The 25307-nt window shown below is 49.0% G+C and overlaps 1 protein-coding gene across 1 annotated transcript in view; it reads left to right on the top strand.

The window, feature by feature from the left end:
- Positions 1-25307, top strand: part of zgc:163014 (uncharacterized protein LOC100038766 homolog) — a 38610-nt gene that overhangs the window by 1266 nt on the left and 12037 nt on the right. The window contains exons 3-10 of the mRNA XM_052016120.1: positions 1084-1189; positions 5614-5739; positions 7920-8082; positions 10619-10648; positions 12266-12388; positions 16291-16490; positions 17834-18030; positions 22290-22381. Of these exons, the coding sequence (XP_051872080.1) occupies positions 1084-1189; positions 5614-5739; positions 7920-8082; positions 10619-10648; positions 12266-12388; positions 16291-16490; positions 17834-18030; positions 22290-22381 (1037 nt within the window). The remainder of the gene's footprint in view (positions 1-1083; positions 1190-5613; positions 5740-7919; positions 8083-10618; positions 10649-12265; positions 12389-16290; positions 16491-17833; positions 18031-22289; positions 22382-25307) is intronic.

Genomic DNA, 25307 nt, shown 5'->3' with positions numbered 1-25307 from the left:
ATGGAAACAGTCCCTTCAGCTCAACTCATGCATGTTATCCAAGGTGACCACCGAAGCTAGTCCCATTTGCCCATGTTTGGCCCATGACCTTCTCAACTTTTCCCATCCATGTACTTGTCCACGTGTACCATCGCCACTCCCGCTCCAATCTGTAACCGGTGGAAGTTCGTGACATGGAGCCAACATTGGACCCTTGGCTGGTGGAGTGTAATGGGAGCGAGGGCCCTGGACTGCCTCAAGCCGCGGTGGATTCTCTGACGGTCTGCAGCAGATGGTGTTTGCTGCCTGAGGTGTGCTGGTCTGTTGCAGACAGCCTCTGGAGTTTGCCGATGGCTGCGGCCTCGGGCTCCAGTTCTTGTCAATACTCCCTGCCTCAAGGTGGGGCCCAGTTTTCGTGCAAGCCAATGGCTAATTTTTGAGATCATAGAAGCCTACAGTACCAAAACAGGTCCTTCGGCCCACTGAGTCCATGCTGGACACCAACCACCCATTTACACCAATCCTGTTCTTTTTATTCTCTCCACATTCCCATCAACTCCGTCAGGTTCTACCACACGCCTACACACGAGGGGCAACTTACAATGCCGAATTAATGTACTAATGTTTTGGGATGTGGGAGGAAGCTGGAGCACCCTTTTGGGAAACCCACGTGGCCACAGGGAGAACGTGCAAACTCCACACAGCACTGGAGGTCAGGATTGAACCCGGGTCTCTGGAGCTGTGAGGCAGCAGCTGTGCTATTGGGCTTGCCCTGTGTTTCATGATGAAATTGGGTGTGGTACTGTGAGAGGGGAGGGCCCAAGCTGGGTGGGGAAATGGGAATGGGGTAAGGAGGGAATGGATTTAACAATTAACAGGTTGGCAATCTGGAAGGAATGGGGCAAGGCTGCAGGACAAGGAGCTGGAGTGGATCAGTGAGCACAGGGGTGACGGGTGAATGGAGCTGAATACACGTCAGGGCATGGACAGCAAAGTTTTTGCCGAATATATTTGCAGATGGTAGGAGAGTGCAGAGCTGTGTGGGCTGTCTGTGCGTCGAGATCCAGTATGCTGACTCCTGCAATCTCGGTTGTCCCTCCCCAGGTGCCTGGTGTGGCAGGGGGACTGGAGGACTGAACTGACAGCTGCTGCCAGCGAGCAGGTGGAACGATCGGGTTGGCCCACACTGTGTCTGATCCTCAGTGGACAGGTAGGAGCTGCCCAGAGCATTCTGTCAGTCTCAGTCACAAGCACTCCTTGGGCACAAACCTGCTGCTAGCAGGGGGAGAGGGATCCCCTGGGCACAGTCCCTCTGAGAGTGGGGGAGGGTGCACCCACTGTCCAGACCCTCTAACACTGGGGGAGAGGGAGCTCCCTGGGGAAGGGTCCCCTGGTGGTGCAGGGGGGGCTCCCTGGGCATGGCCCCTGGATGGACAGCTGGTGGTGGGTGCCCCCACACCAGGTGGCACTCACTAAGTGATGCCCTGGGACTGTCCTGGAGGATTGGCCTGGATTTATACTGGATTGGGATTTGAATCCTGACTTTGACTCTGGAGGTGCAGGTGAAGGTCTGTGGACTGGTCCCTGAGGGATGGACTTGCTCTGTGCTTGCACTTTGGTGCAGCCTGTTCAAGCTTCCTCTCTGTGTGACCTGGGCTGCCACTGAAGCTGGAGATTGAATATCTGCTGTTCATTCTGCTGTGAACGACGGCCAATTCTATCCCCTCCGCCTTGGCTCCCTGAGAGAGTTGAATGCCCAGTCCTACTTCCCCCTTGGGTCAATGTAAATGTTCCCAGAATATCAGTGTAGCACGGAGTTGTACAGCACAGGAACGGGCCCTTCAGCCCAACTCATCCATGCTGACCTTCTTGCCCTTCTGTACTAATCCTTCTGTCTGGCCATTCTAATCTCAATATCCTTCTAATCTCTCAATCTTCTTGGTTACCTTATTTTGAGGAGCTTTCCCCAGTGTCCTGGCCTCATCCAATGTATATCCAAGGTAGATTGTTTCCTTATTTCCATGCTGCTGGTTGTGGGATCTTGCTGTGTGCAGATTGGCTGCTGCACCTAGCATACTACAAAGCTGACTGCTTGACTGACACCCCTCTAGACATTCACTCCCTGTGGCTGCAGTGTGGGCCACCTACTAAACGCTGAGGATACTCGCCCAGGTACTCCAACTGACCTCCCAAACCCAAGCAGGACAAGGGCAGCAGGTGCAGGGGAGCCCCACCACCTGCAGGCTCCCCTCCAGGAAGGTGGCTCACCAGCACCTCCTTCAGGGCGCTGCAGGTTGAGCAGTGAATGCTGACCTTGCTGGTGAAGCCCAGGTCCTGCAGATTGATTAAAGGCCACTGAGAATTCTTCAGAAGTACTTGATTGGTTGTCCTGAAGTGGTGAGAGGAGACAAGATTAAGGCAAATTCATAGAAGGATGCAGCAGGGAATGAGTCCATTTGTGCTTCTGCCAGTTTTTGACAGGGTGATCTGATTAATCTCACGCCCCTCTCCTTCCCTGGATCCCTGAGTCATAGAGATGTACAGCATGGAAACAGGCCTTTCGGCCCAACTCGTCCATACCAACCAAGGTGCTGACCTGAGCTGGTGTTATTTGACCCATATCCCCCTAAACCTTTCCTATCCCTGTACCTGTCCAAATGTCTTATTAAATGTTGAAATTGTACCCACCTCTACCACTTCCTCTGGCAGCTTGGTCCACACACCCACCACCCTCTGTGTGAAAGTTGCCCCTCAGGTCCCTTTTAAATCTTTCCCCTCTCACCTTACACCTGTGTCCTCTAGTTGTAGACTCCCCTACCCTGGGGAAAAGACTGTGACCATTCACCTTACCTACACCCCTCGTGATTTTATAAACCTCTATAAGGTCACCCCTCAGCCTCCTTCGCTCCAGGGAAAACAGCCCCAGCCCGTCCAGTCTCTCCTCATAACTCAAGCCCTCCAGTCCTGATAACATCCTCGTGAATCCTTTCTGCTCCCTTTCCAGCTCAATGACATTCTTCCTATAGCTGGGCGAGCAGAACTGCGCACTGTACTCCTAGTGTGGTCTCACCAACGTCCTGTATGATTGTAACATGACATTCCAACTCTTGTACTCAGTGCCCAGACCAGTGAAGGCCAGCGTGCTGAACGCCCTCATCACCTTGTCTGCTCAGTGCCCAGGCCAGTGAAGGCCAGCATGCCGAATGCCCTCATCACCTTGTCTACTCATTCATCCATCATTTCCCTTCAATTCCAGTTCTATGTGTCTTTGGCAAATTGGAATACAAACACCGCTGGTTCCTGATCGCTGGTGTCCTGCACTCGGTCTCCTGTGGTCAGCCTCTGGGCTCTCCTTATTTGGCTGCTCCTCAGGAAGGGGGCCAGTGTGCTGTTTAACCTCAACCAGGCAGTTTCTGTGATGCAATCCAGTGTCCTCTGTCTACACCTCTCTCTGCCTTGATAAAGCAGCCAACATAAAGACCCCACTGACCCCAGACATTCTCTCTTCACCACACCCCCACCCCCCATCGGGCAGAAGATGCAAAAGCCTGAAAACATGTACCACCAGGCTCGAGGACAGCTTCTATCCAGCTGTTGTAAGACTATTGAATGGTCCCCTAGCACGATAAGATAGACTCTTGACCTCACAATCTACCTTGTTATGACCTTGCACCTTATTGTCTGCCTGCACTGCACTTTCTCTGTAGCTGTAACACTTTATTCTGCATGTTATTGTTTTCCCTTGCTATTAGATATTTATTAGATGTTTATTAGTCACGTACATCAAAACACAGTGGAATACGACCTTTTGTGTTACTGAGAATGTTCTGGGGGCAGCCTGCAAGTGTTGCCACTCATCTGGCACCAACATAGCATGCCCACAGCTCCTAACCCGTACCTCTTTGGAATGTGGGAGGAAACCGGAGCACCCGGAGGAAGCCCGCACAGACACGGGGAGAACATACAAACTCCTTACAGACAGCGGTGGGAATTGAACCCAGGTCGCTGGTGCTGTAATAGCGTTGGTATTGGTTTATTATTGTCACTTGTACCGAGGTACAGTGAAAAACTTGTCTTGCATACCGATCATACAGGTCAATTCATTACACAGTGCAGTTACCTTGAGTTAGTACAGAGTGCATTGATTTAGTACAGGTAAAAACTATAAACAGTACAGAGTAAAGTGTCACAGCCACAGAGAAAGTGCAGTGCAATAAGGTGCAAGGTCACAACAAGGTAGATCGTGAGGTCAGAGTCCATCTCATTGTATAAGGGAACTATTCAATAGTCTTATCACAGTGGGGTAGAAGCCGTCCTTAAGTCTGGTGGTATGTGCCCTTAGGCACCTGTATCTTCTACCCGATGGAAGAGGAGAGGAGAGAGAATGTCCTGGGGTGGTTGGGGTCTTTGATTATGCTGGCTGCTTTGCCAAGACGATGAGAGGTAAAGACAGAGTCTAAGGAGGGGAGGCTGGTGTCCGTGATGCGCTGGCCTGTGTCCACAACTCTCTGCAGTCTCTTGCGGTCCTGGGCAGAGCAGTTGCCGTACCAAGCCGTGATACATCCGGATACATGCCTCGGTAAAAGCTGGTAAGAGTCAAAGGGACAAACCAAATTTCTTTAGCCTCCTGAGGAAGTAGAAGCGCTGGTGAGCTTTCTTGGCCGTGGCTTCTACGTGATTTGACCAGGACAGGCTGTTGGTGATGTTCACTCCCAGGAACTTGAAGTTGTCAACCCTCTCGACCTCAGCACCATTGATGTAGACGTCCCCTTTCCTGAAGTCAATGACCAGCTCTTTAGTTTTGTTGACATTGAGGGAAAGGTTGTTGTCATGACACCATGTCACTAAGCTCTCTATCTCCTTCCTGTACTCCGACTTATCGTTGTTGGAGATACAGCCTACAACAGTGGTATCATCTGCAAACTTGTAGATGGAGTTAGAGCAGGATCTGGCCACACAGTCGTGAGTGTATAGGGAGTAGAGTAGAGGGCTGAGGACGCAGCCTTGTGGGGCACCAGTGTTGAGGATAAGCGTTATGCTAACTGCTACACTACCGTGTCCGCCTTGGCAGAAGTGGATCAGGTTCTGGGTTAAAGGAAACTGGTGCAGCTCCACATAGCTTCCTTTCCTCAAAGAGGGATTCGAAAGCCAACATTGGATTGGATTAGTTGGATTTGGATTTTATTAAGAGCAAAGAGCATTCAACATTTGCCGATGGTTATTTACAACAGTAACCCTCTACTGAATGAGCAAATGAATAACTGGATCACACTTTTCACCAGCCACTCAAACTTTGGCCATGCCAAAGCCGTTTTTAAGATCTGCACATTTCTATTATGTAATGCAGATATAATGAAGACAGGCCAGAATTTGAGTGTTTTGGTAACAGATCAGCAACAGTCAATTCTTGCCTTCTCACAGTTAAAGAAATTGTGTTAGGACAGTGTACTACCTCAATGTACTGATGTGATGAAATGATCTGTCTGGATGGCATGGAAGACAAGTTTTTCACCGTGCCTCGTGACAATAATAAACCAATTTACCTTTCCTTGTGCCAGTCCCTGGGTCAGGTTGTGAAGAGGGAGAGGGCAGTGAAGTGGTTGGAATTGTGAACTGCTGTTTTGTTCCTGGCAGGTATCAAAGACTGACTTTGTGAGCAGCACTCCGGTGTGCCGTGCTCAGTCTCACCAGGACCCGGACACCGTCCTGGCTGATCTGATGAATGACGTCTCCCTGCTTTCCCCCAGCTTCCTTCCTGATGTAAGTAAGGTTTCCCTGGGGCAGGTGAATGGACCAGTCTTGGGCATTCTCCACTGGTCCCAGCCCCATCAGTCTGTGTTTCACTCTTTCACATATTTTCCTGGTCCCTGCCAAAGGCAGGGAGTGAATTTTGCCCATGTCATTTAGTCATACAGCACAGAAACAGGCCCTTCAGCCCAACTCATCCATGCTGACCAAGATTCCCATCTAAGTTGGTCCCATTTGCCCATGTTTGGCCCATATCCCTCTAAACCTTTCCTATCCATGTACATGTCCAACCGTCCTTTAAATGTTGTTAATGTACCTGCCTCACCCACTTCCTCTGGCAGCTCGTTCCATATACCCACCACCCTCTGCCTGAAGAATTTACTGAAGGATTGAATAGGAACTTGAGGAGCAACTTTTGTTTTACACAGAAGGTGGTCAGTCTATGGAATGAGCTGCCAGAAGAAGTGGTTGAGGCAGGTACAATAACAGCATTTAAAAACAGTTGGACGGGTACATGGATAGGAAAGGTTTAGAAGGTTATGGGGCAAATGGGACTAGCTTGGATGAGCATCTTGGTTGGCATGGACCAATGGGGCCCAAGGACCTGTTCCATGCTCTATAACTCTTGGTGGATGCATGGATGATGGGATGGAAGGGCAGTGGTATTGATCAGGTGAACCCACGATATCACTTTCAGGGTGGCAGGGTCAGAACAGGAGAAGGCCATTCTGCCAGCATACAATCGGCCTGCTCTGAACATCAGCTACTGTTGCCTGCCCTTGCTTGCAGGTCTTGACGTTGAAAGCTTCTGTTGACCCCAGAATCCAGAGCCTTTTTGGTAAAAGCATTCCGGTTTCCCGCACCTTCTGTGTGAAGGTATATTCCAATTGCACCCGAGTTACTCTAATTCTGAGACCTTACTGCCTTATTCTAGACCTAGTGAAAGAGTTTCTCTTCATCTGATGGTCCAAAGCAAGGTGAGAAAGTGTGTCCTCGTGGTGCAGTGTCTGCACGGGTTAATGAGTGGGCAAAGATCTGGCAGATGGAGTATAATGTGCATGATTCATAGCAGTTAGTATCAGGTACAGCAGGTAATTAGGGAAGTTAATAATGTTATTGTGTATTGCTCAGGGAATTGAATTCAAAGGTAGGGAGGTTAGACCAGTTATATATAGCACTGGTGAGACCACATCTGGCAGTACTGTGTGCAGTATTGACAGAAGTCCTGATTTAGGGTCTGAACCCGAAACATCGATGATTCCTCTTCGGATTCCAATTAGTTTATTGTCGTCTACATGAGGGTGCAATGAAGTTACTTGCTCATGTGAAGCTCACAGAGTAAACCATGTACATGGTAATAATAAATCCAACAATAAATACAAAACAACAGAACGGTGCAAAATAGTAGTGCAGTCTGAGGTAGGTCAAAAAGTGATGCTAAAGTGACAACAGAATAACTGAGAGAGGGAGTGTTAAGAGTCTGAGAATGTAGCAGCACCACGGGGAAGGGGGTGTGAGAGACGTGACTGGTTCAGCAGTCTGACAGCTGTGGGGAAGAAGCTGTTCTTAAGTCTAGACGTCTGGGATTTCAAGCTCCTGTATCTTCCCTCCCACAGAGGCTACTTGACCTGCTGAGTTCCTCCAGCAGCTTGTCTTTTGCTCCAAATTCCAGCCTCTGTCATTGATCTCTTAAGGAAGGATGTTAATGCATTGGAAGCAGTTCCAAGAAGGTTCCCTAGACTAGCCCCTGGAGTGGTGAGCTGTCTCCTGAGGAAAGGTTGGACATGCCGGGTTGCATCTGCTGGAGTTCAGAAGAACAAGAGGGGATTTGATTGAAGCACATGAGATCCTGAATGGTCTTGACAGGGTGGAGAGGATGCTAGTCTTTGGTTAGTTTTAAGGCAGAGGTAGACATATTCTTGGTAAGTGAGGGGTGAACAGTTCCCAGGAATGGACAGGGAGGTGCAGTTGAGGTTACAGTTGGATCAGGTGTGATCTTATTACATGATAGTGCAGGCTCGAGGGGCGGAGTGGCCTACTCCTGATGGGTACATACCAGTTGTTGCCTATATCTCTGACCCTTTCCCGTCAAGTTGATTTACTCTCTGTAAGGACACTGTGCGTGCTGTGAAAACCTGGCAGGGTGGGAGTCATCGATCGGTTCTGGGCTGACGATACTGTCCCTTTCACAGCCTGGCGTGACCTCTGCCCAGCAGGGTAGGAGCCTGGGTTTGGATGTACCGAAGACCAACGGGGAGACTTGGTGTCCTCCAGGACCTTTCTTCACCCCACCGAAGGCCCCGGGCTCTTCCAACAGCCACCATCAGGAGGAGGAGGAGGAGGAGGAGATGACAGGTGGGGACAACCTGCCCATGCTCACACCCCTTGGCTCAGTGTGATTGCTGCCAGATCACTCCAGTTCCAATGCAAAGCTGCAGAGGATAATCTAGAGTTTGGGGGTATTAGTGGGTAGGGAGGAGGGGGAATAAAACCTCAGAGCTTGAGGTGATTGAATGGTGGTGTCACAAACCAGCAACAAAAGAACCACACTGAGCATGATTCAGTGTTAAAAACTGTTTTATTAATCACTACTTATGATAATACGTAAAATAAAAGTAAAAATGTTAGTATGTTAGAATTCAAAAATGTTAAACCTCGAACGTTACCCCCAAAACTAAACTCTTCGTGTGTGTGTGTGACAAAGTCCAAAACTCCCAGTTCCGGAATGGTTCTTAAAGTTCAGTTCCGCCAGCCATAAGGTGAAACATGAGCAAGGGCTTCTTCAACAACCACCGTTGTCTGAAGATAAGATGTAGATGTAGAAAACATAGAGAGAGTACATACGAAATCCAAATGTTCCACGATGGAACCCAAACGACACTTCAGTGTTTACTCGGTAGTGACTTCCTCACCCCGAAAAGCATCCAAACCGTGGTCGTCCACACACAAATACCTGTTTCCTTCTACAGGTCAGCAACAAAGTGAACTCCACTGGATTACTTCCAACTTCCATACATGGATTTCAGTGGCAAACACAGTTATTGTTTCTCATCCATCGATAGAGAAAACAAGCAGGCTGGTGTCTCTCTCCCTTCTCTCTCTCTCTCCTTCTTCTGACTTCTTCAACAACGTCATTACGTCCTTTATCTTCTATTGACGTAAGCACGCCCCACACACACATACACACACTCTCTATCTTAAAGGGACTTTCACTGAGTCCGTAACAGTGGAAACAGAAAGGTCCCATTCCCCTTGGTGGGCGAGGTCCAGAACAAGGAGGACGTAGCCTGGTGGCTGTGACGTCGCACAGTGAGACAGGAATCCAGAACCCATTTCCCCAAAACACTGCTTCTAGTACAGCACTGGACAGGCCATTCGGCCCACCGTGTTGTGCCGATCTTGATGCCAATTTATACGAAATGTCCTCCTCTGTATCATCCGTATCCCTCCATTCCCTTCATATTCATGTGTCTATCTAAAAACCTCTTAAACTCCACCAAACTGCCTGCTTCCACTACTACCCCTGGTAAGCTATTCTAGGCACCTACCACACTCTGCGTTTATATTTTTTTTAAAAAATCGCCCCTCACGCTGCCTTTAAACTAGAGGGCATCATGTAAGGTGACAGGGGTAAGTTCCAAGGAGACATGCGTGACGAGTGGTGGGTGCCTGGAATGTACTGCCAGGGGTGGGGGTGGAGGCAGATATGATAGAGGTGTTTAAGGGGCTGTTAGAAAGGCACGTGGATGTGCAGAGAATGGAGGGATGTGGACGTTGTGTAGGCAGAAGGGATTCGGCATTTAATTATTAGTTTAATCAGTTTGGCACAACGTGGTGGGCCGAAGGGCCCGTTCTGTGCTGTACTATCCTATGTTCTAATGCTGGTTACAGCACCAGGAAGGGGAAGTGTCTGGGGAAAGGGAGGACTGGGAACCTTGCACTGCTCGTTGCCACCACTGACGGTGAAGTGGAAGGAGTTCTGACAAGGGGGGCATGAGGTTTGACCCACTCGGGATCACCAGGCAGAGCCCCTGGCACGTGGCTGCTGCCTGAGGGGTGTTGCTGTAGTGACTGGCCTTGCAGAGGTGGTGGTAAAGTGGTTTATTATTGTCCCATGTACCGAGGTACAGTGGAAAAACTGTTCTGCATGCCGTCCATACAGATCATTTCATCATATCAGTACATCGAGGTAGTACAAGGGAAAACGATAACAGAATGCAGAGTAAAGTGTTACAGCCACAGAGAAAGTGCAGTGCAGGCGATAAGGTGCAAGGTCATAATGAGGTAGATTGTGAGGTCAAGAGTCCATCTTATTGTACCAGGGAACCATTCAATAGTCTTGTAACAGTGGGCTAGAAGCTGTCCTTGAGCCTGGTGGTACGTGCTTTCAGGCTTTTGTATCTTCTGCCTGATGGGACAGGGGAAGAAGAGAGAATGTCTGGGGAGGGTGGGGTCTTTGATTATGTTGGCTGTTTTACCGAGGCAGCGAGAATTGTAGACAGAATCCATGGAGGGGAGGCTGGTTTCCGTGATGTGCTGAGTTCCCCGCAGTTTCTTGCGGTCCCATGCAGAGCAATTGCCATACCAAGCTGTGGTGCATCCGGATAGGATGCTTTCTGTGGTGCATTGATAAAAATTGGTGAGGGTCAAAGGGGACATGCCAAATTTCTTAAGCCTCCTGAGGAAGTAGAGGTGCTGATGAGCTTTCTTGGCTGTGGTGTCTACGTGGTTAGACCAGGACAGGCTATTGGTGATGTTCACTCCTAGGAACCTGAAGCTCTAAAATCCTCTCGACTTCAGCACCATTGATGTGAACAGGAGTGTGTGTGCATGGGGTGGAGGATGCAGGGATGAGCGGTGCTGGAGACTGATGCTTGTTTTCTATCCCCAGGACGTGAGTCGGATGTGAAGAGGCTGTTGAGTGAGTAAACCTTGAGCTGTGAACCTGCTCGGCCTCCTTCCTGAGGGGTGGGGTGGTGGGGGGAATAAGCAATCGACCGGGGCTCCTGGTTCTAGTGACCACCTCAGCACACAGTGCTAGGAACTGCAGAGAGTGAGCTCCCCGGGTTGGATGTTGCAGAGTGCGATGTGAAGGGAGGCCCAGTTGGAATTTGATTTGGTCTCTTGGCGTCCATGATACAACTGAGCAGTGAGAAGGAGTTCCCGACAGGGATAATCCGTGATCCCCAGGAGGGAGAGGTGGCACTCGCGAAAAAAACTCTCATAATGGATGGAATCTTTTGCATTGTTTTCAGATGAAGAAGGGGGGTATTAGGGAATGAAATATTCGTTGGGGCATCCAAGGACCCATTACATGCCCCAGGCAGGGACAGCCTGGGTTAGGTGCAGAGTAAAGCTCCCTCCACACTCCCATCCCCACCACTGTAACAGGCTTGTTATCTGCCGGCCTCCCTCTGACCCATGTTGGTGCCCTGTACTTGATCATTGCTATGCCACAGGCTGTGATGAGGCCAATTCCTTTCTCAATTGACCTTTACAGTGCCAGGTTGTAGCCCCGGTGAAAGAATTATGTGTTACCAGGCCTGCCTATCCTAGACAGTTGGAGTGTGAACCACTTGTTTGACATTTCTCTTAAAGTTATCTCACCAATCTTTTCCTTTGTTTATAGACATAGAGTTGCATAGCCTAAAACAGGCCCTTCAGCCCAACTCGTCCATGCCAACCAAGCTGCCTACATGAGCTAGTCCCATTTGGCCCATATCTTCCTAAGCCTGTCCAACCTCCCCAACCCTGGGGAAAGACTGTGACCATCCACCTTATCTATGCCCTTCATGATTTTATACACTCCTATAAGGTCACCCCTCAGCCTCTTCCAGTCCAGGGAAAAAGACACTTGGACAGGTATGTGGCGAGGAAATGTTTAAAGGGATATGGACCAAACGTGAGCAAATGGGACCAGCTTGGACAGAAACCTTGGTCAGCATGGACAACATGGGCCAAAGGGTCTGTTTTCGTGCTGTATAACTCTGACTTGCATGGGGGCTGTTCACCTGCCACCCATGTGCTCTCTGACCTACACTGACTCCTGCTTAAGCAATGTCTCCGTCTCAAGATTCTTGCCTTTTTAAATCCCTCGGGTTCTCATCCTTCCCACCGTCTGTAACCTTCCCCAGCCCCGTTATCTCAGTGTTCCCCTTGAGCTCCAGTCCCTTGATCATCCCTAATGCCCAACACTGCATCACCAGTGGCTGTGCCTTTAGCTCCCAAAGCTCTGGAATTCGCTTGAAGTACCCTGTGATGCTTTATGATGTTAAAGGGGCTATGTAAGTATAAGTTGTTTTTGTGTGGCCGTGTAGCTTTGTTAAGCGAGGGTGGGTGTGTGCAGCTACAGCAGTCACACGCCTCTCTTCAAGGGGTGTTGAGAGGCTCTGCAGCCGCAGAATTAGCCCAGCTTGTGCTGCTGTATTGTTCTGGGGTGGTTTAACGTGGAGGACTGTCTCTGTCGGTCCTGAGTCACGACCCAGGGCTGTTCACCTGGTGAGCCGAGCGGTGACGTTTCCATCTCGGTGCCCTGCAGCCTGTCCCAGCCCTCGCTGGGATCACACCTTGTGCCTCAGTGACCCGGACACGGCCATTCTGATCGGAGGAGAGGGACCTCAGAACCGCTACTGTAAGGACGGCCTGTGGAAGCTGGAGATTGGTGAGTGAGATCGCCCTGGCAAAGAACGTCAGATTAGAATCGGGGAAACTTGGGTTGTCAAAGGTGACCATTCAGGCCATCAGATCTGTGCCAGCAAAAAACAGCCCAGGTTAATTCCACTTCCCAGCTCGTGGTCTGTAGGTCACGGCTTAAGGTCCATCCAGGGAACATTTAAGTGTGACCAGGGCTTTTGCCTCTACCACTCAGACAATGAGTTCTGAACCCCCGCCATTTGCTGGGAGAAACAATTTTTGCAGCTTCTATGAAGTTGCACAGAAGTGATTACTGACCCCTCTACCCTGTCTGGGCTTCGTACTGTTACACATCCCAGTGAAATCTCCCCGGGTCTCCTGTGTTCCAAAGAACTACTTCCAACCTAGACAGTCTTCAGCCCTGGCAACATCTCCAAGGCCGAGGGCCAAGAGCTGGGAAGTGGGACTAGGCTGAGTAGCTATAACCAGCCTGGATATAGCAGGTAGTGGGCTGAAAGGCTCCTTGTGTGCTGTTAATCTACCAATGTCTGAGCGAGGTTACCTGTGGCCTTCCACAAGCCTGTCACTGCTGAGTTGCATCCACTGCTTGCCTGTGCTGGACACTGGACACCTGGTGGTGGCTTCACAGATTCCTAAGAAAACATCCCCTTAATCTTAAAAACCTTGCTGCCCCCACTCCATATCCTAATTCACCCAGAATCCAGCTCCCTCATCACCTGTGTGCTCACTAACCACCACTGTCCCACCTCCTTGGATGAGGGGGCAGAAGGGTGGGTTGGCAAGTTTTGCAGATGACACAAAGGTCGGTGGTGTGGGTAGTGTAGAGGATTGTCGAAGGTTGCAGAAGGACATTGATAGGATGCAGAGCTGGGCTGAGAAGTGGCAGATGGAGTTCAATCTGGAGAAGTGTGAGGTGGTACACTTTGGAAGGACAAACTCCAAGACAGAGTACAAAGTCAATGGCAGGATTCTGGGTAGCGTGGAGGAGCTGAGGGATCTGGGGGTCTATATTCACAGATCCCTGAAAGTTGCCTCATAGGTGGATAGGATAGTTAAGAAAGCTTATGGGGTGTTAGCTTTCATAAGTCGTGGGATCGAATTTAAGAGCCGCAAGGTAATGATGCAGCTCTACAAAACTCTGGTTAGACCACACTCAGAGTACTGTGTCCAGTTCTGGTTGCCTCATTATAGGAAGGATGTGGAAGCATTGGAAAGGAGATTTACCAGGATGCTGCCTGGTTTAGAGAGTATGGATTATGAGGAGAGACTAAGGGAGCTATGGCTTTACTCATTGGAGAGAGGGAGGATGAGGGGAGACATGATAGAGGTACACAAAATATTAAGAGGAATAGAGTGGACAGCCAGCACCTCTTTCCCAGGCCACCAATGCTCAATACAAGAGAGCACGGCTTTAAAGTAATGGGTGGGATGTTCAAGGGAGGTATCAGAGGAAAGTTTTTACCCAGAGGGTGGTTGGGGCATGGAATGCGCTGCCTGGGGCGGTGGTGGAGGCAGGTACATTGGTCAAATTTAAGAGATTGCTGGATAAGCATATGGAGGAATTTAAAAAGAGGCATGTGTGGGAGAAAGGGGTTAGATAGTCTTAGGTGAGGTTTAAAGGTCGGCACAACATTGTGGGCTGAAGGCACTTTATTGTGCTGTACTGTTCTATGTGTTCTCCCAGCCACATTCTTATTTTCAAATCCCTCCAGGTTCTCAGCCTTCTGCCCCTGTAATCTCTGCCATCCTCTGGGATCTCAGAGCTCCTCTGATTCCAGCCTCTTGATTGTGAATTTAATCAGCACACAGCCCTCCAGTCACTAACACCCCTGTCTATCATTTACCCTGTGCGCTCTCTTCCCCTTGAGCTAATTAACAACCCAAGGCTTGTACTTCCTTGATCAACTTGCCCTGTAGGACTTTGTTATCTTGCTAAGATTCGGGTAGACTACATCAGATGAACCATTCTCATCAACCCTCCAAACGATAAACATTCATTAAGCCTCTGCCTCTGGAAACAGACTGTGAAGGGAAGAGTAGGGGATTCTGCTGTGTTGCAGCCCACCTCCACCTTCCCCAGGGCATTGGGGAAGGGCAATAAATGCTGGCCTTTTCCGTGAAGCCCAACTTCTGAAAAATGGTATTGGTTTATTATTGTCACTTGTACCGAGGTACAGTGAAAAACTTGTCTTACAAACCGATTGTACAGGTCAATTCATTACACAGTGCAGTTACATTGAGTTAGTACAGGGTGCATTGATGTAGTTCAGGTAAAAACAGTAACAATACAGAGTAAAGTGTCACAGCTACAGAGAAAGTGCAGTGCAATAAGGTGCAAGGTCACAACAAGGTAGATCGTGAGGTCAGAGTCCATCTCATTGTATAAGGGAACCGTTCAATAGTCTTATCACAGTGGGTAGAAGCTGTCCTTAAGTCTGGTGGTACGTGCTCTCAGGCTCCTTTATCTTCTACCCGATGGAAGAGGAGAGAAGAGAGAATGACCTGGGTGGGTGGGGTCTTTGATTGTGCTGGCTGTTTCACCAAGATAACGAGAGGTAAAGACAGAGTCCAAGGAGGGGAGGCTGGTGTCCGTGATGCGTTGGGCTGTGCCCACAACTCTCTGCAGTTTCTTGCGGTCTTGGGTAGAGCAGTTGCCATACCAAGCCGTGATACATCTGGATAGGATGCTTTCTATGGTGCATCGATAAAAGTTGGCGAGAGTCAAAGGGGACAAACCAAATTTCTTTAGCCTCCTGAGGAAGTAGAGGCACTGGTGAGCTTTCTTGGCCGTGGCTTCTACGTGATTTGACCAGGACAGGCTGTTGGTGATGTTCACTCCCAGGAACTTGAAGCTGTCAACCCTCTCGACCTCAGCACTATTGATGTAGACAGGTGCATGTACACTGCCCCCCCTTTTCTGAAGTCAAGGACCAGCTCTTTAGCTTTGTTGACATTGAGGGAAAGGTTGTTGTCATGACACCATTCCACTAAGCTCTCTATCTCCTTCCTGTACTCCGCCTCATTGCTGTTTGAGATACGGCCAACAACGGTGGTATCATCTGCAAACTTGTAGATGGAGTTAGAGCAGAATCTGGCCACACAGTCGTGAGTGTATAGGGAGTAGAGTAGAGGGCTGAGGATGCAACCTTGTGGGGCACCAGTGTTGAGAATAATCGTGCCGGAGGTATTGCTGCCTATCCTTACTGATTGCGGTCTGTTAGTTCGAAAGTCAAGGAACCAGTTACAGAGGGGAGGTGTTGAGTCCTAGGTCTCAGAGTTTGGTGACAAGCTTGCTTGGAATTATTGTATTGAAGGCAGAGCTGTAGTCAATAAACGATAGTCTAACGTATGTGTCTTTACTGTCCAGATGCTCCAGAGCTGAGTGTAGGGCCAGGGAGACGGCATCCGCTGTAGACCTGTTTCGCTGATAGGCGAAATGAATAAACGAGTTGTAGGCACTCTGTTCCAGAGTATCTTTTCACAACTACACCCCTTCCCCCTTTGAACAACATCAATTAAACCATTTCGCATTGGAATTGGAGGAATGTGGAGGTTATGGAGGCAGGGAGGAGGTTACCGAGGCAGCGAGGGGCGAGATCGTGGTGGAGGTGACGGGGCAGTGAGGGGCGAGATCGTGGAGGAGGTGACGGGGCAGTGAGGGGCGAGATCGTGGAGGAGGTGACGGGGCAGTGAGGGGCGAGATCGTGGAGGAGGTGACGGGAGCAGCGAGGGGCGAGATCGTGGAGAGGCTGGAAAATGAGGTGCGTGTTTGTGTAGGTTAATGTGGGTTAGTGCCCTCACCTCTCCCCACCACCCTCCACTCTTCCCTCACCGAAAAAAAAACAGGCTGTTGTTTTTTCACGGATCTTATCGGTATGAATGACTTCTGACTTTTGGCCTTCTGCGCAGACAATGGTGACATATTTTGGTTTCCCCTGGAAACGACCTCCACACTGACCATCCCCATCCCACAATGTGTCCGCGGTCACTCGGCGACCTATGACTCTGACGCCAACCGCATTTACATATTTGGGGGGAAGAAAGATGGCGAATGTTTCAACAACGTCTACATCCTGGACACCTTGACCTGGAAGTGGTCCTTTGTGATTGTAAGTAGAGACGGCCGTTGACATTTTGGACCGCAGGAATGGGAGGTGGCTCGGCCCCTGGGGCTTGTTACCCAGGAACTAGAACCCACTCAGCTCCTCAAGGCAATTTAGTTGTTCAGTGGCTGTTATGCATCTCAACTCCATCTGCCCGGTTCTGTAATCCTTAATTCCCAAACCCAGCAGAAATCCATCAAAAGGCAAAAAAAACTCACAGGTGCCAGAAACCTGAAATAAAATCAAAGTGCTGGCAATACTCAGAAGATTAGGCAGCATCTGAGGGGAGGAGAAGGGAAGAGTGTCAACATTTCAGGTCAATAACCTTCCATCAGAACTAGAAATTGAATGCACTGCCTGTGGAATTGCTTCCTGCCATGGAAGACCCTCAGGATGAACTGGCTTGAATTTTAAGGTTCAGCGCCTCATTCTGGATCCTGCCCCCACCACCCCCCCACTCCACCAACACACTCTCTGCCCTATCAATCTCTCAATCAATTTAAACCCTTAGATGAGATCACTGGAGAGCACACAGACCCAGTCTCTGTGACCTATTCTCATAATGTCAGCCATCCAGCATGGTCCCTTGTGGTCTGGTCAAAACGGGATCACTCTGCAGGGTCTATCCAGCTGTGGCTTAACTACCCCGCCCCCTGCCCCAGCTCACTTCCCATCCACACCCCCCTCGCACTTGGTGCCTGAAACGGAGATTTCTTTTTATTTTCTTGTCTGTCCTCCAGTATTTGTGGTTTCTGTTTGTGAGCCCCTGAATCTTCCAGCCCACAGTTCCCAGCACCACCTCATTCTCACTGAATACTCTTGGATCTAAAGCAATGTCCGTTCACTTCCCCATTGTCATCCTGCACACCCTGCCCAACTTTCAACGTGCTTTCAATATTGGCTCCCAGCAGCAGGGTTTGCCATCAGTGCTGTGACCCTTTGATCAGGAACCCGTGGAGAGGTTGGAACCATGGTTGATGGGCCGAGTGGAGCTCACTCCCCCATGGGGTAGGGTCTGTGGGAGTCGGAGCTGAGGGAGGTTTGCTTGGGGTGACGGCAAGGCTGGGAGGAGTGTGTGGGCACAGGAGGGGTATCCCGCTGTATCCTTTGCTGCATCCATTGTGCTCTGGACGCAGGCAGTTTGCACTGGTTTATAGGAGACCTGAAGTTAACCGGGGAATGTTGGAAATGCTCAGCAGGTTGGGAGAGAGAAGCAGAGCCAGGGTTTGTTTTGATCAACGTTAATCTGGCTGTCCTCTGTGTGTCGCGGTTTGCCCTGAAGAGCAAGGAAGTGTTTCTGTGTCCGAGGTACCCAGGGTTAATGGACTCCCTCTGCCTTCCTGCCACAGGGGAAGGGCAAGGTGCCGTCCCTGGCCTATCACAGTGCAGCTGTCTTCCAGCGGGAGCTCTTTATATTTGGCGGGCTCCTCTTCTGGCCCCCCAAGGGCGGGCAGGTCTACAGCAACACCCTCTACATCTTCAACCCCGAGCACGAGATCTGGTACCAGCCCATCGTGGTGGGTGAGAGGCCGCTCCCTCGCTGTGGGTAAGTTGCTTGTGCGGGTCGTCGGGACTGGCCAGTGGAGGTCAGCTGGTAAATTGGTTTATTATTGTCACGTGTACCGAGGTCCAGTGAAAACATTGTTTTGCATGCCATCCATACAGATCATTTCATCACATCAGTGCATTGAGGTAGTACAATGGAAAACAATAACAGAATGCAGAATAAAGTGTTACAGCTACAGAGAAAGTGCAGTGCAGGCAGACAATAAGGTACAAGGTCATAACGACGTATACTGTGAGGTTAAGAGTCCATCTTATCATATTAGGGCAGAGGTTTTCAATCTGTGGTCCGTGGAGCCTGCCGGGGGTCCGCGAGCAAGCCAAGAAAAAAACGGAAAAGCGACCTGTTACAAAGACGTAGCTTACTTGCTTGCTCCAGTTTTCCACTATTCAGAAAATCGGCCATATCTATTCTATCTGTTGTAGGCGACAATCTTAGAGACTTAGACGGTGTTCCCTTCTGGTAAGCTGCCGCTTAATATTCAATTTGTGTAGTCAGAGTAGTCAGTAGTGTTCACCACTCACTACTATTCTGTTGTGCACTGTAGTGTTAGCGAGACTGAGTGACGTTGTTGGTGTGCCTTAATAATATTGCTTACTTACCGTGCATTTACGCCATAGTGACATCACTGTTAAACAAAAAGTGTGCAAGCGTGTAAATTTTAGGTTAGTTTTGATAATTTTATGTATCAGTAATAGTAATTAAACTGTCCAGCGTGTATTGCTGAGTATGGAGAAATTTCTGAAGAGAAAAGCTGACCAGAAACCAGAAGATTCTGATGACGAAGGGGATAAGGGTGACCGAAAGAGAAAACAACGCAAGTACGATCCAGAATACATTTCGTATGCGGACCAACCTCTCGTGTTGTGTGTTTGCAAACACTGTCCAACGATGCAATGAAACCAGCGAAATTGAAGCGCCATTTAACAACAGTGCATCCAGATATTGCCAGTAAGCTGAAGGAATATTTTGAGCGGCAAAAGGAGCTGTACCTCAAGCAGAAAGGCAAAATGACAGCCTGCGCCACTGTAAGTGAGAAGGCTCTTCACGCATCATATTCGGTAGCATTACGAATAGCACGTTCCAGAAAGCCTCACACAATTGGAGAAGAGCTTATACTGCCTGCAGCAGTAGATATGTGCGAAGTTGTACTGGGAAAAGAATCCAGTCAAAAACTGAAAGCCATTCCACTGTCTGATAACACAGTGAGCAGAAGAATTGGCGATATGGCAGAAGATATACAGAGCCAGCTGATAGCACGTCTTCAAACAAGTCAGATTTGCGATTCAGCTCGATGAAAGTACTGATGTTTCCAGTGCTGCGCAGTTGTTGGTTTATGTTCGATATTGCTGGGAAGGAGAGGCTTTGGAAGACTTTCTGTTTTGCAAGGCACTCCCAGCGTGTACAACCAGTGAAGAACTTTTCCGTGTGCTTGACACTTTTTTTTTGTACAATCAGCATTGGTGTGGACACAGTGTATTGGAGTATTCACGGATGGTGCTGCCGCAATGACTGGACAGAAGTCGGGTCTAGTCACACGAGTGAAAGAAGTAGCTCCACACGTAGCAGCAACCCACTGCATGATTCACCGTGAGGCTTTGGCTGCAAAGGATATTGATGAAAATCTTGCGGATGTGTTTTCCACGTGCATTAAAATCGTTAACTTTATCAAAGCCAGGCCGCTCAATCATCGTTTGTTTGAAAACATATGCCGTGAAATGGAAGCCGAGCATAAGCATTTGTTGCTACATACAGAAGTCAGATGGCTGTCACAAGGCCGCATTGTGCAGCGTGTATATGAATTGCGAGATGAACTGCTCATTTTTCTAAATGAACATAACAGATCATTGGCACAGTTCTTGACAGATGAGACGTGGGTTGCCAGATTAGCTTATCTTGCAGATATTTTCAACATTTTGAATAGCTTAAATCTATCATTGCAAAGACCTGGCTCAAATGTTCTGAAAACACACGACAAAATCAATGCCTTCCAGAAAAAACTCTGTATCTGGAAGGGATGATGCGAGCAAGGCGTTTATGATATGTTTCCATTGCTGGCTGACTTTCTGACAGTGAACGAGACTAAGACAGAGGCCATTGCGAGCACTGTTTTGAACCATATTCAACAGCTGTCACATTATTTCCATGAGTATTTCGGCGACGATGACATGAGCGTGTTTGATTGGATTCGAAATCTGTTTGAATGCATGCTTACTGATTTAACTGGACGTGAACAAGAAGAATTGGCTGAACTGTCATCTGACAGGACTTTGTGCTTGCAGTTCAACTGAATGTCACTGTTGTCATTCTGGATAGCATGTTCCCAGGAGTATCCACTGCTGTCCGGCAAAGCCGTCAATGTTCTGTTACCATTTGCAACCACTTACTTGTGCAAAATAGCATTTTCTGCAGTCACTGCCATGAAAACCAAATACAGATCAAGACTGAATATTGAGGATGACATACGTGTATGTTTGTCGCACATACCACCACGTTTGGACAAACTCTGCAGTGCAAAACAGGCACAATCTTCACATTGAACTGAACACTGAAAGGCACTGCTGGTAATTATCGGTGATTGAAATAGTCACTATTTCAATAGGGCCTATGTGCAGTAATTTAAGTGTTGTATGCATGAATTATCGATTGTTTGATTTTGTGGGCTTTGGGGGTCACCATCTAACAAGGACATGTTCTGGGGGGCAGCAGCATGAAAATGGTTAAAAACCACTGTATTAGGGGACCGTTCAATAGTCTTATAACAGCAGGATAGAAGCTGTCCTTGAGCCTGGTGGTATGTTCAGGCTTTTGTATCTTCTGCCTGATGGGAGAGGGGAGAAGAGAGAATGTCCGGGGTGGGTGGGGTCTTTGATTATGCTGGCTGCTTTACCGAGGCAGTGAGAAGTGTATACAGAGTCTATGGAGGGGAGGCTGGTTTCCGTGATGTGCTGAGCTGTGTCCACAACTCTGCAGTTTCTTGTGGTCATGGGCAGAGCAGTTGCCGTGGGATTGGGTTTCTGCTCCTTTCTGGGTGTGGATGACTCCAGTGTAGTAATATGGGTTAGGAGCAAATGGAGGCCACTCGGCCCCTCGAACCTGCTCTGCCATTCAATAAGATCATGGTTGATCTGCCTATAACCACATTACCACCTCCCCCTGGTAACCTTTCATCTGAGGGGCAACTTTTCCACACAGGGTGGTGGGTATATGGAATGAGCTTTCAGAGGAAGTGGCTGAGGCAGGTACAATTACAATGTTTGGACATTTGGACAAGTGCATGGATAGGAAAGGGTTTGAGGGATATGGGCCAGATGCAGGCTAGATCAGGTAGGCAACTAGTCAGCATGGATGGGTTGGGTTGAAGGGCCTGTTTCCGTGCTGTATGACTCTGACTCGCTTATCAAGAGTCTATCCACCTGTAGCTTAAAACTATTCAAAGACTGCTTCCGCTGCCCTTTGAGGAAGAGAGTTCCAAAGACTCACTGCCCTCTGAGAGAAAACATTTCACCTCACCTGTAAGTGGGCTGACCCTTATCTTTAAACAGCAACCCAAACTTTTTGGCAGTGCCTACTTGCACTGGAAAGGTGCAGGCGAGTGGCCTGGTCCATTCACAGGGCAGCTGGTGCGTGGCTGGAGCAATGGATGGACAAACTTGGGACAGAGGGTTTCTTCCCTCAAAGAGTTTCTGGGGTTTTATTGACATCACCTTCCATTTCTGACGTAGTGTTGACTGTCAACTCAGTGGCAGAAGTCTCGCCTCTTGAGCCAACTTGCACACGGCAAGTTCTCACTACTGATCAGAGGGTCTCTTTCAGAGAGTTTGAATAAGGGATGACTGTTGGCTCCAGCGCACTAGGAAGAAATCCTCCTGTGCTTCCTCAAAACAGTGGTTGTGGGATCTTTAACATCCCAGGGCAGATGGGTCCTTGGTTTAACCCATCAGTCTGAAGATGTCCAACTGAGGGTGTGGCACTGCCTGTCCATGTCCTCCATCCTTCCCCGGGTACCAGTAGGGATTGAGCCGGTAGTCCTCCAGGAGACGAGAGTGTTGCCCCTGGCCCCTGTGTGGGTGCGTGCTCAGAGTGCAGCCTGATCTGCCCCGAATGTACAGTCAGGGTGGGGAGGGGGATAAGGTGAAGGCAGGCAGGCAGCCTGGGCATTTGCTCCTGCCGCATCAAGGTCCCACTCCGAGTTGAGCCCTGTCTAACAACTGGCCTCTGTTCTCTCTCTCTCTTTCCAGTCACTCTGCCACCCTCCTGAGAGATAAACTGATCCTTTTCGGTGGGAATCGGAGCCGCATGTTCCTGAACGACCTTCACATCTTGGATCTCGGTGAGGAGAAGCCAGATTCGGGATTAGTGTGGGGCTTGGTTAGATTTGGTGCCTGCGGCAAGAGGTTGAGATGACCAGAGGCAGAAATTGCAGAGCTCTGCTCACCCCATTACAGGAAGGATGTGGAAGCTTTGGAGAGGGTACACAACAGGTTTACCAGGATGCTGCCTGGATAAGTGGGTATAAGGAGAGTTTGGACAAACTAGGGTTGTTTTACCTGGAGCGTCAGCGGCTGAGGGGAGACCTGATAGAAGTTTATAAAATTATGAGAGGCACAGATAGGGTAGACGGTCAGAATCTTTTCCCCAGGGTAGAAATGTCTAATACTACAGACATGCATTTAAGGTGAGAGGGGGAAAGTTTAAAGGAGATGTGCGGGGGCAAGTTTTTTTTTACATAGAGAGTGGTGGGTGCCTGCAATGTGCTGCCGGGGGTGGTGGTGGAGGCAGATACAATGGTGGCTTTTTAGAGACTTAGACAGGCACATGAATATGGAGGGATATGGATCGAGTACAGGGAGAAGAGATTTAGTTTAATTCAGCATCATGGTGCACCGAAGGGCCTGCTCCTGTGCTGTAGTTCCACGTTCTATGTAACGACATCTGCCCACAGAACACAGATTTGGTGATCGATGTGCGGAGAGATGAGCCTGGTTCTCTCTCTGGTGTTTGAAAACTTCATTTCCAGTTTTAAGTCTAGAAAGGCATCAGTTTACTCACCTTCTGTCAGCTGTTCCACTACACCATCTCTAATTCTCAGGGTGGAGGAGTGAGAGAGGGTGGGAAGAGGTTTTGTATTTGACGAATCTCCCTGGTGACAACAATCGAAGACGGAGTGGCCCATTTCTTGATTTTTAACTATTGTTTCTGCTGGCATCTTAAGTCTGCTCTGTCATTCAACAAAACTATGGCTGATTTTTCACCTTGGTACCATTTTCCTGCACTGACCCCATATCTCTCAATTCTACTTGGATTTATAAATCTATTGATTTGAGTTGGATTTACTCAACGATAACTACAGGAAGTGTAGGAGTGCACTTAAGGGAGAAGTTAGGAGGGCAAAACAAGGATATGAGAAGGATCTGGCAGGCAAGGTGAGGCAAAATCTCAAGAGATCCTACAGGTATATTAAAAGGGTGGCTGGGGAGAGAGTAGGTCCCCTTAAAGATCAGCGTGGCCGTCTGTGTGTGGAACCAAAGGAAATGGGAGAGATTTTCAATGAATATTTCTCTTCAGTTTTTACTGTGGAGAAAACGATGGAAGCTAAGGAAAAGGGGGAAAATAGTGGTGATGTCTGGACCACATACGGATTAGCAGGGAGGAGGTATTGGATACCTTGAAGTGCATTAAGGTGGATAAATCCCCAGGGCCTGACCTGGTGCATTCTTGGACTTTGTGGGAAGCTAGAGAAGAAATTGCAGAGGCCCTTGCAGAGAGTTTTGCTTCATCTCTGGCCACAGGTGAGGTTCCAGAGGACTGGAGAGTGGCTAATGTGGTTTAAAAAGGGTAGCTAAAACAAGCCAGGAAACTACAGCCAGTGAGTCTGACATCAGTGGTGGGTCATTTGCTGGAGGGGATTCTGAGGGACAAGACCTACCAACGTTTGGAGAGACAGGGTCTGATTAGGGACAGTCAGCACGGCTTTATGCTGGGGAAGTTGTGTCTGACAAATCTCTTGGAGCTCTTCGAGGAGGTAACCAAGAGTGTTGATGAGGGTAGGGCAGTGGATGTTGTCTACATGGACTTCAGCATGGCCCTTGACAAGGTCCCTCACAGCAGGCTGGTCTGGAAGGTCGGATCGCATGGGATCCAGGCAGAGACAGCGGATTGGATTCATAATTGGCCCAGTGGTAGGAAGCAGAGGGCGATGGTCGAGGGTTGTTTCTCAGTGGAGGCCTGTGTCTAGTGGTGTGCCACAGGGGTCAGTGCCAGGACCTTTTGTTGTTTGTAATTTGTATAAACCATTTGGATGTGAATGTACAAGGCATGGTTAGTAAGTTTGTGGATGAGACTAAAATGGGTAGTCTAGAAGGTTATGAAGAATTACAGCGGAATCCTGATCAGCTGGGTATGTGGGCTGATGATTGGCAAATGGCTTTCAATCCAGATAAATGTGAGGTATTGCATTTTGGGAGATCACACCAGGGTAGGACTTGTACAGTGAACGGTAGGGCCCCGGGGAGTGTAATGGAACAGAAGGACTGAGGAGTGCAAGTGTATAGTTCAATAAAAGTGGTGTCACAGGTACATAGGGTGGTGGAGAAGGCATTTAGCACTCTGGCCTTCATCAGTCAGGGCACTGTGTATGGGAGTTGAGAAGTTACATTGGTGAGGCTGCATATGGAGTACTGGGCACAGTTTTGGTCACCCTGTTATAGGAGAGATGTTATTAAACTAGAAAGAGCGCAGAAAAGATTTCCCAGGATGTTGCCTGGACTTGGGGGCCTGAGTTACAAGGAGAGATTGTGTAGATGAGGACTTTATTCCCTGGAATGTAAGAGACTGAGGGGTGACCTGACAGAGGGGTATAAGATCATGAGGGGCATAGACAGGGTGAAAGCACACAGTCTTTTTCTCAGGGAAGGGATACTGAAAACAAGAGGGCAGAGGTTTAAGATCAGAGGTGAGAGATTTAAAAGGGGCATCAGGGGCAGTTTCTTCACACAAAGGGTGGGGCATATTTGGAATGAGCTGTCAGGAATAGTGGTTGAGGCGGGCACGTTAGCAACGTTTAAAAGCCATCTGGATAAGTCCACAGACAGGAGAGGTTTAGAGGGCTCTGGGCCAAGCACGGGCAGATGGGAATAACTCACTGGGCAGCACAGTCAGCATGGACCAGTTGGGCTGAAGGGCCTGTTTCTGTGCTCTGTGACTGTATGAGCCTCCACACCTCTCTAGGATAGAGAATTCCGGGGGCGTCAACCTCT

The sequence above is a fragment of the Pristis pectinata genome, chromosome 1, assembly GCF_009764475.1.
Source record: "Pristis pectinata isolate sPriPec2 chromosome 1, sPriPec2.1.pri, whole genome shotgun sequence".
Taxonomy (NCBI): Eukaryota; Metazoa; Chordata; class Chondrichthyes; order Rhinopristiformes; family Pristidae; genus Pristis; species Pristis pectinata.
Note: the sequence above shows the minus strand (reverse complement) of the source record. Positions and strands in the feature narration are given on the sequence as shown.